At 33.7% G+C, this 16,198-nt stretch overlaps 1 protein-coding gene across 1 annotated transcript in view; it reads left to right on the top strand.

Moving 5' to 3' along the window:
• Positions 1–14,844, top strand: part of LOC107750938 (epidermal growth factor receptor substrate 15-like 1) — a 17,142-nt gene extending 2,298 nt beyond the window's left edge. Inside the window, exons 5-20 of the mRNA XM_016566517.1 lie at positions 773–874; positions 1,171–1,236; positions 1,345–1,470; positions 2,192–2,251; positions 2,589–2,861; positions 4,123–4,283; positions 4,465–4,621; positions 5,967–6,029; positions 7,198–7,283; positions 7,414–7,486; positions 7,716–7,877; positions 9,251–9,448; positions 11,033–11,182; positions 12,892–13,006; positions 14,016–14,098; positions 14,749–14,844. Of these exons, the coding sequence (XP_016422003.1) occupies positions 773–874; positions 1,171–1,236; positions 1,345–1,470; positions 2,192–2,251; positions 2,589–2,861; positions 4,123–4,283; positions 4,465–4,621; positions 5,967–6,029; positions 7,198–7,283; positions 7,414–7,486; positions 7,716–7,877; positions 9,251–9,448; positions 11,033–11,182; positions 12,892–13,006; positions 14,016–14,098; positions 14,749–14,844 (1,971 nt within the window). The remainder of the gene's footprint in view (positions 1–772; positions 875–1,170; positions 1,237–1,344; positions 1,471–2,191; positions 2,252–2,588; positions 2,862–4,122; positions 4,284–4,464; positions 4,622–5,966; positions 6,030–7,197; positions 7,284–7,413; positions 7,487–7,715; positions 7,878–9,250; positions 9,449–11,032; positions 11,183–12,891; positions 13,007–14,015; positions 14,099–14,748) is intronic.
• The last annotated feature ends 1,354 nt before the right edge of the window (positions 14,845–16,198 follow it).

Raw genomic sequence — 16,198 nt, 5'->3', positions numbered from 1 at the left:
CAACAGTTGTGCTGCCAAATATTTTTTTGGAACCTGCGATACTTTTTTTCAGGATTCTTTGATGAATAAAAAGTTAAAAAGAACAGCATTTATTCAAAATATAAATCTTTTCTAACAATATAAATCTTTGCCATCACTTCTTATCAATTTAACACATCCTTGCTGAATAAAAGTTTTAATTTTTTTTCAAAAAAATAAAGAATAAAAATGTACTGACCTCGAACTTTTGAACTGTAGTGTATATTGTTAGAAAAGATTTCTATTTTAAATAAATGCTCTTCTTTTTAACTTTTTATTCATCAAAGAATCCTGATAAAAAGTATCACAGGTTCCAAAAAAATATGAAGCAGCAAAACCGTTTCCAGCTCTGGTAATAAAGCAGTATATTAGAATGATTTCTGAAGATCATGTGACACTGAAGACTGCAGTAATGATGCTGAAAATTCAGCTGCGCATCACAGAAATAAATTAGATTTGAATGTATATTCAAATAGAGAAACGTTATTTTACATCATAATAATATTTCACAATATTACATTGTATTTTTGATCAAATAAATGCAGCCTTGATGAGCAGAAGAAACTCCTGTAAAAAACATAAAAAATTGTTCTGATCCCAAACGTTTGACCGGTAGTGTATATATATATCTCTTTTTTTTAAAATTAAAATCGAACATTTTTAGTAACAAAATATGTTTTTTAATGCTTTTACTTTTAGCTTCTGTTAACTTTTAATAACACTGGTTTAACCCTGGTTTGCAATCTCTATTAAGGGTTTCTTCGCTGCTCTGAGGCTGGTGGCTTCTGCTCAAGGAGGAAGTGATGTCAGTCTAAACAGTCCAAGCCAGAACATCTCTGCACCCTTCCCTAAATTTGTGAGTGTTGGCACTTTAGATACCTGAGCTGAAAACTCAGTGACCCAGATGTGTTTATCTGTAAATGTTATTTGAATAGCTTGTGTATAAATAAAGATGTGGTGAAATTTTGCTTTGTAAATAACTCTTGTATGTGTCAAATGCTTAAAATATCTCACTGTCATCCTGTTGAGTACGGTAGCTGATGCTGACAGTTAATCGCGTGTGTTTGCATGCTGATTTGTAAGTTGTTTGGGTTAAAAGCATCTGTTAAATCAAATACATGTAAATATCCGCAATGCCGTGTGTTTTTTCAGAGCGATGCCGGCAGCCCGTCCCTGAACATCACAACCTCTGCTGCTGATTCCAGCTGGACAATAAAGGTACAGAATTACTGGAATAAAATCAGATTTGTGATGAAAAACTTATTTAAATAGTCTCAGGGTTTCTCACCACACAGTGATTGTCTCTTGTTCAATGTGCTTCACCAGCCGGAAGATAAAGCCAAGTATGATGGGATATTTGAGAGTCTGTCTCCGATTGGTGGGCTGCTGTCAGGTGATAAAGTGAAACCAGTCCTAATGAACTCAAACCTGCCTCTCGATGTGCTTGGAAAGGTGAATATCTGTTTTACTTTATAGTAAGCTTGCACTGATACAGACAATTTAGATAAATAGCCACTTCATTTTTACTGATATTTTCCTGATATTTTAAGAGATTGTTACTTTTATTTAGCATTAAATGTAGCAAAAGTAAGGTTTATAATCTTATAAATATTTATTTAAAAAATTTTTTAAACTTTCTATTCATCAAAAAATCCTGAAAAATAAAATGTATCACAGTTTGCACAAAAATATCGGGCAGCACAAGTGTTTTCAACATTGATAATAATCAGAAATGTTTCTTGAGCAGCAAATCAGCATATTAGAATGATTTCTGAAGATCATGTGACACTGAAGACTGGAGAAATGATGCTGAAAATACAGCTGCACATCACAGGAATAAATTATATTTGACTATATAATGGAAAACACTTATTTTAAATTGTTATAATAATCATTTTCAAAATTATTGTTTTTGTTGTATTTTTGGTCAAATAAATGCAGTCTTGGTGAGTAGAAGAGACTTTATTTTTTTAAGTGTCAGGTAATATAATAAAAAGTATAGTATTATAATGTTACAAAAGTGACCAATTCAGACTGATGCAGAATATTAAACATGTTTAATATTGCTAATATTTGACGTACGTTATATTATAGTTTAGATCTTTAGTATATTCATAAATGAACTTCTTGATTACATAAATGTTTTTTTGACTTCTCTATCTCTGTTTTGTAGATTTGGGATCTCAGTGACATTGACAAAGATGGACACTTGGATAAAGAAGAGTTTTCAGTGGTAAGTCAATTAATGCATCAAACAAAATACCATGTTGTTTATTAGTAGTGATGTGATCAAACCTCTAACACTAAGTATTGAAGTACAGTGTGTGTCGTCCTGCAGCGTTTGTGCTCCAGGTTCAATCATGTGTCTTGTTGATGAGAGCTTTTACTTTTAATTTTTAGTATTATTCACACTCTCCAATGTGTAATATATAACACAAAACAGATTAAAGAGTAAGTGGATTTGTGGATGTTATCATCAGTGACAGGAGGAAACAGGCCAGTTGCTAAAAAACCAGAAAGCGAAATCCCAATGCTCAAGGAAAGAGAGTCACATCATTTGCTTTCTGCAGGCCATGCACCTGGTTTATGCAGCCCGAGAGAAGGAGCGTGTGCCATCCACCCTCCCCACCGCTCTCATCCCTCCATCCAAGCGGAAGAAGATCGCAGGCGCTCTTCCGGGATCCGTTCCTGTTCTTCCCTCTAGTCCGTTCCTCCTAAAGGAGAACCTGCGGCCCACGCCGGTGCTTTCCAAGAGTCCTCTGGGTAGCAGCGCAAATCTGTCTCCGTCGAACTCGTTCAAGCGCTCCACCCCGACACCACCGCAGCCTCAAACACACACACAGGTGAAACCTGTCGATCTTGATCTAACACTCATAATACCGGTCCAACCACATTCTTATCAGCTCCTGGAGCTCTAGTCCTCATTGACTACAAAAATAATTCACTGATTTTAAAGGGGTCATTGGATGCCAAATACACTTTTGAACATAAATGTGTGTTTGTACACATCCACCCTATAATGATAAAAATCCACTTTTTTTAAAGGGGTCCTATTATGTTCTTTTACAAAGTCTTGATTTTGTTTTGGGGATGTACTAGAACAGGCTCTCATAGTAGGTTGTTCGAAAAACACATTATTTTTCACATATTTTACATTATTACAACACCTCTCTCCCCAGTCTGGCATGAACGTCTCGAATAGTTCCTGAATCAAATGAAGGCCCGCCTTCTGAAATACGAAATGTGTTGTGATTGGTTAGCTGGGCCAGTGTTTTTTAAAAATTAATTATCAAAAAATAAAGCTAAAATAAAATATGAATATTAGATGAAAAACTTTTCTTGTTTCAGTTTAGTTTAACTTCAAGCACCAAAATAACTGGATAACTGGGAATAAAATAAATATGAACTAAAACTAAAATGAAAATAAAAATTAATTAAAGCTATATAGTAATTAATAAAAAACAACAATAAATAAAAACAATAAAAATGAAAAAAGCACATAACAAAATGACTAAAAATATAAATAAAATGAAAACAACGTATCTAATTTAATAAAATCTAATTTAAAATATTAATTAAAAATATCAGTATAGAAATAATACTAAAATTACACTGCACAAAATGATTTCTGCATGTACCATTTTAAACTTTACATCTACAAATTAATAAATAATGTGCATCTGTTTTTATTCAATTTATGAAGGTGCTGTAAATGTAATTGTTATATATTCTATTGAAATTGTACAATACTACGCTATTTTGTACATGCAACTTAGATTTAGATTAATTGTAAAAATAAATAAATAAATACTATTAATACAGTTGATGCATCCATTGCATCCAACATGTTTTCTCACTGACCCGCCTCAAACTTATTGGCTTACGTGCATTCATGTGCATAAATATGATCTTTCCAACATGACCTGAATGCACCCTAGAGACATTGCGTTGTGCGATAAAGTATCTCAGACAGTGTCCTCTGGTTGTAAACTGCAAATTTGGGCTGATGCATATAGAAAATTCACACAATGCACGTAGTATACACATTGCAAAAATGATATAGCCCTGTGCTATTCCAAGCGTTCCCTGTATTTGTCTTAGCAGGCGTCCTCTGATCACTGGGTGGTGCAGGCGGAAGACAGAGAGCAGTACGAGGAGATCTTTGAACTGGCAGACTCTGATTTTGATGGGATGGTTGGAGGAGGTGAAGTAAAGGATATCTTCATGAACTCTCGGCTGCCTCAGAGCGTGCTGGCACACATATGGTGAGACCATTAAGTTTGGATTAAACAGTCAAATGCAGTCTCATTCTCAAGTCACCCAGCCTTTTTAAAACTATTTTTGTGTTTGCAAAATGAACTTTCCGAGCAATAGGATTTGTTATGTTATACATTCTCCTCCTTTCATACTTGGATTCACAAAGTTTTCTGTTGTTTTGGTCTGCAGGTCACTGGCGGACACTCAGCATACGGGCAAGCTCACCAAAGAGCAGTTCTGTCTGGCGATGCACCTGATTGAGGAGAAGGTGAAAGGAGTGGATCTTCCTCAGAGTCTGACCCCTGAGATGATACCACCGTCAGAGAGAGGAGCCGCCAGCACTCCGGTGAGAGGACAAAACGTACGATCAAAAGCAGGATCGCTTTATCCTTAAGAGCTCCTCATTTATGATCATATTGTGGTAACACTTTACAAAAAGCTCCCATTATTTAATAGGATAGTTCACCCAAAAATGAAAATTCTGTCATCGTTTGCTCACCCTCAAGTTGTCCCAAACCTGTGAGTTTCTTTCTTCTGTTGAACACAAAAGAAGATATTTTGAACAAAGTGGGTAACCAAACAGCTGACGGTAGCCATTGACTGCAATCGATTTTTTTTCCATACTATGGAAGTCAATGGCTTCTGACAACTGTTTGTTTACCAGCTATCCCTTTGATATGACTTAATGCTAAAAATGAGCAATGTGTTTGTTACAGTATTTATTTATCTTTATTTTAATGTATTTTTGTTACAGTGTAATTATACAGTTAAAGGCACAATATGTATGATTTTTTAATTAAAATATCCAAAAACCACTAGAACAGTGTTATATATTTTGCTGACTTGTGTACTTACATTATCCCAAATGTTTTGAAGAATGTTTAAATCCAGAGAAATAAGCAATTTTAACTAGAGACACGGACCGTGTCCATAGTGTCATTGTGTCGCCTGCCAATGACGTCATAACCCCTCGATTTCCGGTTTTGTTTTGTAGAAAACATGGAAACACCAAAGACGCTTTAATATGTTGTGTGTTTTAATAGACCGGTGACGACCGCACAGAGTAGCATTATAACAGAACATTCAAATGTATCTAGTATGATAAAACAGCGCTGCTTTACCCCACATACGCACGACCGGAAGGAGCGGAAGCGCTCGACTGTGGCATAATAAAAGCTCTGCTGCTTTCCAGCCGTGTGTCGCGCTCGTTCAGCGCCTCGTTTCACTTCGACAGCTTTCAGCCTCACCCTGCTTCATTCTACTACATAAATAAATAAATTGGCTCATCCATGAACATGATTTCTGCCCGAGTCCCATCGGAGTGCATCGGCTGTGGGGATGAAGACCACAACTCCCATGATTCCACACTCAGTCAAAGCATCATCAAACTACGCCTTTGATTCTTTGTTTGTTTTGAATACGTGCCCTCTAGCGGCGAAAAATGACATATTGTGCCTTTAAGTACTAAGTAATATTAATTAACATGCACTTACTATATATGGTTAGGATTAGGGTTTGGTGCTAAATATGCTTAATTTACTGGTATTACTATAATAAATACTTGTAACGTGTAACAAGGACACTGTAAAATAAAGTGTTACCAAAGTCATGTGCATGCAATTTAAATGCACATGAACATGTCTGATATTTCTGATATTTCTGATATGCCATTCTCTTGTTTTCTTCTCCAGATTGTCTCTGGATTCACACCATCAGTCACATCTGAGTTGACCCCGTTGACCAGTCTGAGCAGGGTGAGTCTGACACATTTGTGACGTGTTACTGTGTGCGGAAGCTGTTATCGAGATCCTGCAATAAAATATTTTCTAAATAAATGTGTACAGTGGCAATCTTAATTTAAAACTTGTAAAATGAATTTAAAATACACTGCCTGGCTAAAAAAAGTCGCCATTTGGATTTAAAAAAGCAAATACTAAGGAGTCTAGCATTGGATCATTATTGCACTGATTAGAATGCATGTTATATGTTTGGGAACAATTCTTTTAACCCTAACTCATGCAGTGAGTAGCTTTTTGTTTCTCAAAAAACTATGTTGGAAGATGTCCATAGTCCAGGATGATGAAAAAAAATTATCAAAGCAAATATTTATTTTCTTAAAAAATGATTTGCAATAAGAATTTAAGAATGCAAATAGTCTGTTTTGATTTCATGTTGCCTGAAGTTCGTGTCTTTATGTTCAGGCGATGAGAACGTAGATATTACATGAAAAACCTTTCTAATTTTAGTTTGGAAATATAATGAAACCTAAAACCAAAATTCAAATAAAAATGAATTAACCCTAAATAGTAATATTAATAAAATTAAAAAAGACAAAAGCACGTAACAAAATTACTAAAATGTAGCTAAAATTAAAATGATCTAAATCAGAACATTAATAAAAAACCATAATGATATATTAAAAAAACACTGCTCAAAACAATTTCTGCATGTACAATTTCTACATAAAATTAAACAAGATTTTTAAACTCTGCATCTATGAAATTATAAATAAAGAATGTCTATCAAGTTTAAATAATGTCTATCAAGTTTATTAATATCAAGAATATTAATAAAAAACCATAATGATATATTAAAAAAACGCTGCTCAAAACAATTTCTGCATGTACGATTTCTACATAAAATTAAACAAGATTTTTAAACTCTGCATCTATGAAATTATAAATAAAGAATGTCTATCGAGTTTGTTTTTGCTTTGTTCTTATTCAGTTTTATGATGTTGAATAAATATTTATTTTCTTTAAAGATAATTTGCAATAAGAATGTTTGTACAGTATGTTGCCTGTGTCTTTATGTTCAGACGATGAGAACGCCACCTAGTGCTAATCTCTGTGTACTGCATAATTATACACATGTACTGTAGATGACAGAGTATGACTCTCTTACTTAACGTGATTTTTCCAGGACAGCAGCAGTTCTGTTGGGTTGGTTGAGCCGACGGGAATCAAGGATCTCGATGACGTCAACCAGGAAATCTCCCAGCTGCAGAGGTCAGAGAGTTCATGCATGGAGAATTATACGCTACACATAACCATGCATCTGGCATTTCTCTGGTTACTTATTTTGCTCTCTTTGCTTTTTACTCATTTGGATTTTTTTTTTCTGATTTTTGGTGCATAGTGAGAAACGCGTATTGGAGACAGAAATCAGGCAGAAAGAGGAAGCCCTGCGACAGAGGAACAGTGAAGTGCAGGTGAGGCTGGTCTGTGCTTTGTCCCACTTGTTACAGAGCCAAACAAAAACATGGAAATGAAACACTGCTTTGAGTTTATTATATTATGTGAGAAGAAAGAGAGCATGAAACATGAAATGTTGTTCACACTGCTCTTTTCCACGCATTTAAAGAAAAAAGGAGGCTCAAGGCACTGTAAAAGTGTCTTAAAAGTCCAAATTTACTTCATTGAAATGCTGATTGTGTGCAGGAGGTGCAGAGAGACCTGGGGCGTGAAAACGTGGGCCTTCAGGATTTGGAGCACCAGAAACGGGATGCTCAGGAGCGACTCGGTGAGATGGAGCAGCGGAGAGCCAAACTGGAGAGCACGCTGGACGAGACCAAGAACAAGTGGCAGGACGAGAACGCTAAAGTGAGACGCGCTCGATTTGAGTTTGCACAGAAGACAGAAAAGATTTGAGCTGTATATAATAGTTGTCTGTTTGAAGCAATGACCATTTTTGTTTAAATTAATGAATAAATGTTTTATTATTTTATTTCTTTAGCATTTTTTAAAATGTAAATTTTATTAAAAATTTTATATTTGATGCATTTTAGTCATTTATATTGTCCTATCCTAACAAACCATACATCAATGGAAAGCTTATTATTTATTCAGCTTTGTTTTATAAATCTCAATTTCATAAAATTGACACTTATGACTGGTTTTGTGGTCCAGGGTCACATTTTATTAATTTCCATTCACCAGTGTTTTTTTTTTTTTCCAGTCTATAGATTATCGTAGTATTTATTCATATTTTGAGTTAGCATTTATTTTCATATTTTTAGTTTTAAATTTTGTTTTAGTAATTTTATGTGCTTTTTTGCCATTTTTATTCATTTTTGTTTTTTATGTATTTAGTTTATTATATTTAGTTAAAGTTTTAGTAATTTTAGTGCTTCAACTTAAGCTTCTTTTAGTTCAGTTAGTTGGCAAGGCAACATTTCTCAGTTTTACTTGTTACAGTTTTTAAAGTTTTTCAACTAATATTTATATTTCAGTTTTTCCGCTCTTTTGCCTTTTTTCGTATATTTCTGTTTAGCTTTGATTTTTTTTTTTTTCAGTTTTAGTTTTAATAATTTTGGTATTTCAACTTTTATTTCAGTATTTGCCAAGGCAAAATTTAATCTTCACCTCCTGCTGAAATGATGGGCAATTTTGGACAAAATTGAAAATTTTTCTAAATATAACTAAACATGAACTAAATTTGTCAAAACACAAACGTGACTAAAGTAACACTGTTTCCATTATACAGGCCTCCCAGTGTTGAAAACCTGGAACAATTACATTGCAATTTCTAGGCTTTGAAAAAAACATGGACGTTTAATCATGGAAACTATAATATATTTAATTGGCTTAAAATCTGTCTTTGTAAATGTGCTCTGGAAAGTGATTTTTCCTTATAATGATGGGAAAAGTTGTGCTAGTGAGTTTGGAAACCCTGCCTATCAGTGTATTTACTGTAAACATGTTTCCCGTTTGCTTTTACAAATGCATTTGAAGTCATTTATTAGCTGCCTTAGTAAAAACAAAGGGTAAATACTGACAATCTATAACTTTTAGATAACAGTTTAGATTACAGCAATATAAATCTCCAATGCAAGTTGTATTGGAATAATGCTTAAACTATGAAGGAAATATGGTTTGAATGACTTTATACTGAAAATCAAGTGTCTAAACCAAGCATGTTGGTTCTCGTATGTTAGTGACTGAATCATTCACAGCATTTGATTGTGTGCGTGTAGATCACATCGCTGCAGACACAGATCCTGTCTCAGGAGTCAGACGTACAGACGCAGGAGAAGGCGATGAGCAGAACGAAGACGGACCTGTACTGTCTGGAACAAGAGGAGCAGCGTTTGGAGGAGAGTCTGCGTGCTGGGAAAGCCAAGCTGGACAGCATCCTCAAACTGCTGAAGACATCGCAGGACGAGATGGACCAGGTCACACACACACCAACACGTATCCCACACACATCGATCATGCTGTTTTTACTAGGTGCCCTTCAGGTCATTCAAGATTTACACATGGTTATTTACTGAAAGGCAGAGAACCATCACTATGCCTTCTTTGTCAAACTCCTGTGACTGTTAAACATATTTTATGGACCGTTTAGTTACTTGTGATAAAATAAACATTAGCTGAATAAAATAATATAAGATTTATAATTTATTGTTTGTGTGTGTGTGTGTATATATATATATTAGTGCTGTCAAACGATTAATTGCATCCAAAATAAAAGTTTTTGTTTATTATGTATATATATTTTATTATGTAAACACACACACATACAGCATATATTTAGAAAATATTTACATGTATATATTTATATTAATATAAATTATATCATATTTAAATATATTTAATATATAAACGTAACATATTTTTCTTAAATATATACATGCATGTGTTTGTATTTATATATACATAATAAATAAATATATACAGTACAGACACACATTATGTAAACAAAAACTTTTATTTTGTAAGCGATTAATCGTGATTAATCGTTTGACAGCACCAATATATATATACATATATATATATATATATATATATATAAGGCAAGGCAACATTTCTCATGTTTTATTTAGTTTAAGTTAATGTGCTAAAATTACTAAAACTAATACTGAAATAAAAATTAATAAAATAAATATATAGGCACTTTAAAAAACTCATAAAAGTGACAAAAAAACAATACAAATTTGCTAAAACTTAAATTAAAATTGAAAATATTTATAATACAAAATATTTATATTTCAGTGATACTAAAACTGCACATTTTATAATGTAAATAGACAATGTTTTTAATTTTTAAAATTTTTTCTTGTATTAATCTGAAATGTCAAATATATCGGCAAGTACCAAAAATAAAAGTATCGGTATCGGGCGAGTACTGGAAAAAGTGGTATTGGTGCATCCCTAGTTTTTTTTTGTACATTTTTGTAAATTTGTTCATCTTTGTTCTTGCCATTAAGAGTTTAGGATTTTAGTCTTGCTAAAATTATAAATAAATATAAATCCACTGCACATTTGATACCAATAATACATTTCAGTTGACCTTTCAGAGAGCAATGCTTATGCATTCATATTTAAATACCAAATGACAAAATTCCTGAAAATATTTTTAAAAAGATTTTAATGACATTTGCGTCCTGAATCTTTTTTATAATTGCAATACGTCACTACAGGTAATGTTAAATTGAGAATGCTGTGATTTTTTTTTTTTGCAACAAATTTTTGCAAATTACATATTGCCAAAAAAATCCATTTAATCGGAATAACAACATTTCAAAAGGAGAACAAACGAATAAAATAACTGCAATATCTCATTTCGGCATATCAAACACCTTGCAATACATAGTGTAAAAATCAATCAGTGAAATCCAAACTACATAATTTTTTGCAACCCCAGTGTCCAGATAGCTGTGATTTATTAATTATGTGTAATATCTAAACTTCTTTCTTGAAGTACCTGCAGTAAAGCCGTGTAAAGTGAGGTCTGGGTTGTGAACGTGTTCCCTCAGACGCGCAGTGAGCTCAGTGAGATACAGGAGGTTCAGCGGGAGCTCAATAAGACCATCGAGCTCTACAGCAAAGCTCTGAACCACAGCACGACCAGCCTGGCCGACCTGGACCAGCTCATCGCTGAGGAGAGCTCCACCGCTGACGCCAAGGTCAGGAATGCCCTCCTCATGTGCTCCTGCGGGCTGAAGTGCACCTGCTTTTGAGAGACACAGGTGTATGTGTATGTTGAACTTTAGGCTGATGATACACGGGGCAACTCTTTGAGCAATATTGTTGGCATCAACAGGCAACTAGGTGAGACACAAGGCCTACGACTAATTTAAAGTATCCAGATAGAAATTTGTTACCCATTCTCAGTGGGAAAGTGCCCAAGCTACATTGCTCAAAAAAAATTGCCCCGTGTATCTTCAGTCTAAGGAGATTTTCCAGGTTGTTTCAACTCAAACTGGGTGGACAAATGTGTGACCTGAGTGAAACCAAGCAAATAGTAACCAGATTTACTTATTTAGCTGTTTGTGAAACGAGTTTAAAGAATTAGAGGGTTCCCCATGGTCATAGAAATACCAGGAGTTTTTGAAACTTTTGAAGCTTTTAGATTAGTTTTAGTTTTATTCAGCTTTTAGTTGTATATTATAGTTGTTCATTTTTTTAATTACTAAATGTTTTTAATTTTAGTTTTGTCATGTTTTATTAGTTTTAACTTATTTCTATTTCTATATTTACTATTTCAGTTTTACCGTATTGGCCCGAATATAAGACGACCCTGATTATAAGACGACCCCCCCTTTTTCCAGATGTACCTTTTGGAAAAAGGCTTTTTAAAAAACAAATCTTGTTTTTTCTCAGTAAAACACATTTTGTCTTCAATTATTTTCATATTGCATATTTTTCCTATTTTAATTTTTGTTTTGAAAGTATGGTAAAAACTGGTAAAATATACCAACAATCACATTTAAAAAATAAACACTTTTTGATATACCATAAAAAAAAAAAAAACAGGTAGCCCATCTGAATTAGGACATTTAGGCTATCCATCTAATACCAGCCTACCAAAATCTTATTAACAGTAGAAGTTAAATCTTACTGTAGTCTTCAAATCTATCTTTGAAAGTAACTTTTTACTACCAAGACACATCTGTCATTAAGTGTCATTCGCTCAGTTATGTCATTTTTAATGCAAATATGACATTATTTGACCTAACCCTTATATTTATATTCATATAATTTATATTATATATAAATATATTTAATATTTAAACATAACATTTTTCTGAAATGTATACATGCATGTGTGTGTATTTATATATACATAATAAATATACACAGTACACACAGATATATTATGTACACAAAAACTTTTATTTTGGATGCGATTAATCGTTTGATAGCACTAATAAAAACAAAGGGTAAATACAGACAATATTTTAACTTTAGAAATCACCTTTACAGTAAAACACCTCCTTGAACTTTGAATAATCCTTCAATTGTGAAGGAAATGTGGTTTGAATGTTTGGTCTTATTACATTTCAGTCCACATGTTTGTTCTAATTTAAATTAACTTCAGCTTGGCCTTCCATCGAAAGGTTAAAGGGAAACCACACAACACCACACACACGTCCATCTGAGTGCCTTTACTCTTGTTATTGTTCATGTAATTACGCCACACACTGGTCCACTGTCAAACGCTTCACTCTTTCTGTGACGTCTGACGTCTGAAGATCCAGCGCAGGAAATGAAGATGCGGACCGGCGGCCTCTAGAGCTGAACGATGCCCTCTTCACACTCATTACAATGATAATATTTTCCCCGCAGTCAGAGGAGAAGAGCAAACACGAGCTGAATGCTGTGTGTGTTTCAGGAGGATTCATTGGTTAAGTCCAGGATGGCCATGTTTAACAGTAGCGGCTCTCAAGGCCTAAACGTAGACCCCTTCCAGAGCGAAGACCCCTTCAAAAGTGACCCCTTCAATAAAGGTGGGCTTCCGTCTGCCTTCATACATCAAACACACTCAGTTCACACTCAATAACTGTTTCCATCCTCCTGTTGTCAATGCAAATTTTGGGGTGTTGCATAAAAAATGCTGGATGGAAAGACCTAGATGCACAATTCAGAGTTTATATCTCACGATTATCAGCAAAAAGTCTACAAGATAATTCAATTAATTAGGCATACGTTTTGATTGTTAATTAAATTAAACCATTAAAATGGAATCCAGAAAAATTAAAATGCAAAACAGAAAATTTGGTAAAAAATAGAACATACTTCAAGAAAAAAAATAGGGCTCTGTTTTTTTTTATTTTTTATTATTAAACTTTTTAATAAATTGTTCTTAAATTATGTAAGTTTCATGATTTTAATTTAGACATACTTTTTGATTACAAAAATATATTTTTTTAAATTAATATCCAATTCTGAGAAAAAAGTCAAGGTTACGTGATATGAAGCCAGAATTGCGAGATATAAACTCTGAATTGCAAGAAAAATAATTAAGAGAGAATTTTGCACATATCCTTTTTATTTATTTTATTGGTGCAAATAAAAACTAAATTGTGTGATGTAAACAAAGAATTCAGAGAAAAAAATCTGAATTGCGAGATAAAAGTCAGAATTTATATTTATATCAGAGTTTATATTTTGCAATTCTGCCTTTTCTTCTAAAAAAATTCTGAGAAAAAAATCAAATGGCAAATAAAAAAAATCAGAATTGTTGGATTAAAACTCGCAATTGCAAGAAAAAAGAATTGTTAGATAAAAAGTTGCAAATACCTTTTTTATGTTTATTTTAGTGGCAGAAACAAAAAAAAAAGATGCTTGTTTGTTTGCAGAGTAAACTTTCATTGATATTTTATCTAAATGTAATGACAGACATTTAAATGTGACTTCTCTTGTTAAGGCTGGATGTAAGAAAGAAGTACTGATGAAATGGTTTCTGAATGATTAAACAGTGTTTTTGACGTTTGCGTGTGAATTGTTGTTCTCCAGCTGATCCGTTTGGAGGAGATCCGTTCAAAGACCCGTTTGCTAACTCTGATCCCTTTGGTGAAAGTTCCTCAAGTCAGTTCAAGGTAAAATCAAAATACTGGGAATCTGAGGCCATGTTGTACCAGAAAGAACATGTTTTTTGCACATTTATACAAATCTACCATGACAAATGATTGCTTTTAAATGAGTTCCATCAGTGGAAAATCAGAGCAGGATCCAGTTTTACTTCAGGTCATGAAATGCCAGTGTATTTTCATGCTCCTGTCATTCTCACACAATGCATATTGAAATAGATGGAAATGATTATTTTGCTATTTAAAAAATAAATGTAATTCATATTTCTATGATGATTTTATGTTTTATTATCGAATGTCTGCATCTGGGACAAGGGTAAAATCTAAGCATGTAAAAGGCATTTGAAAAGTAGCTAAAATAAGTGAAAGCATGATAAAATATGTTTATGGAAAAGTTTAAATCTGTTAGTTTTAATCAAAAGTCAGTCTCCGTGGATAAAAAAAAATAGATGTAGATGTACATTTTCAGATCACAGTTTGTTTTTTTTGTGTTTTTTTTGCATTTAAAACGTTAAATTAAACTGAAGTAAATTCTTCTCCTGGAGAGCTTGCATGTGGCAGCATGTGAGCTGATATTTTGGGTAATGTTGTGAGAAACATGTACGGTTAGTGCTCTGTCATTCCCATGATGCCCTGTGGTTTCTCTCTCTCTCTCACAGGCCAGTGCCTTCAGCAGAAGAATCAGCCAGACATCGATGAGTCCCAAACCTAAAGACTCAGGTATGGTGTGCATTCGGTCGCCTCTCATTCACTAACCGTCTTCATTATTGTTCATCAAACAGATCACGGTGTTCAGGAAGTCAGAATACCAAAAGATTACTTATAGATGAGTTATTAAACTAGGCTAGTATTCAAAGTACAGTACCAAAAGCTTGGAATAATTAGGATTTTTTTGAAAGAAGTTTCTTCTGCTCACTAAGGCTACATTAGTTTGATCAAAAATACAGTAAAACAGTAATATTGTGAAATATTATTACAATTTCAAATAGCTGTTTTCTGTGTGAATGTATGCTAAGATGTAATTTATTTCTGTGATCAAAGCTGCATTTTTAGCATCAGCGTATCAGCATATTAGAATGATTTCTGAAGGATCATGTGACACTGAAGACTGGAGAAATGATGCTGAAAATTCAGCTTTGATCACAGGAATAAATTACAGTTTAAAATGCATTCAAAAACATTTCTTCAAAACTGTAGTAATATTCCACAATAATTACTCTGTTTTTGATCAAATAAATAAAGCCTTGGTGAGCAGAAGAGACTTTCAAAAACATTAAGAATATCAAACTTTTGACCAGTAGTGTGTAATCATTTGACACATCAAAAAATTATCTGTTTAGAGATAAAATATGGTAAGTGATGTTGCGCCACGTTTTTTTGTTTGTTGTTGTTCATCATCTCCTTATCTTTTCGTCTCTTCGTCTGTTAGAGGAAGCTAGTTGGTCTTCTTAGTACCAGAGTGATGCATGATTCAGAGAGTAGATCAAAGATAGAGTCGTAAGAACCAGCTTTCACACAAACACTTAAGTAACACTTTAGTTGTGAAGTTAATGAAGACACTGGAATAATTATAATCATACAGTGTCATGATGCAGCTTTCAACTGAGGCCTACAAGTCTTCAATAACTCATATGGCTCGTTTCCACTGAGCGGTACGGTTCGGTACAGTACAGTACGGTACGCAATTATTTCCGTTTCCACTGTCAGAAGTTGTGAATGGTACCAAAATAGTGAACCGTACCGTACCACTTTTTTGGTACCCTTTTTTGGTACTTTTTTCGGTACCAAAAGGGCGGAGCTAAACTCACTGCAGAACGTTGATTGGTTGACTAGAATCGTCACTTTTGCGTGATACAAGGGGATAAAGCGTCCTTCACTCGTTCCGCTCTGCTGTCCATGAGTGATGGGCTTATTTACATCAGAGTGCGCAAACACAAAAAAATATAACCGTGTATTTTATCGTAGTACAGCGCTGACTTTGTAGCATACGTTTGACTGAACTGTTTGCTTTTGTCTTTATTTCCTCTTATATAAGCCTCTTATACTTTGTACTTATACTTTTATAATGGCTATTATTGTTCATTAAAACTGACATTTAACAAAAAGAGG

This window comes from Sinocyclocheilus rhinocerous, unplaced genomic scaffold, assembly GCF_001515625.1.
Source record: "Sinocyclocheilus rhinocerous isolate Xijiao unplaced genomic scaffold, SAMN03320098_v1.1 scaffold1534, whole genome shotgun sequence".
NCBI lineage: Eukaryota > Metazoa > Chordata > Actinopteri > Cypriniformes > Cyprinidae > Sinocyclocheilus > Sinocyclocheilus rhinocerous.
Note: the sequence above shows the minus strand (reverse complement) of the source record. Positions and strands in the feature narration are given on the sequence as shown.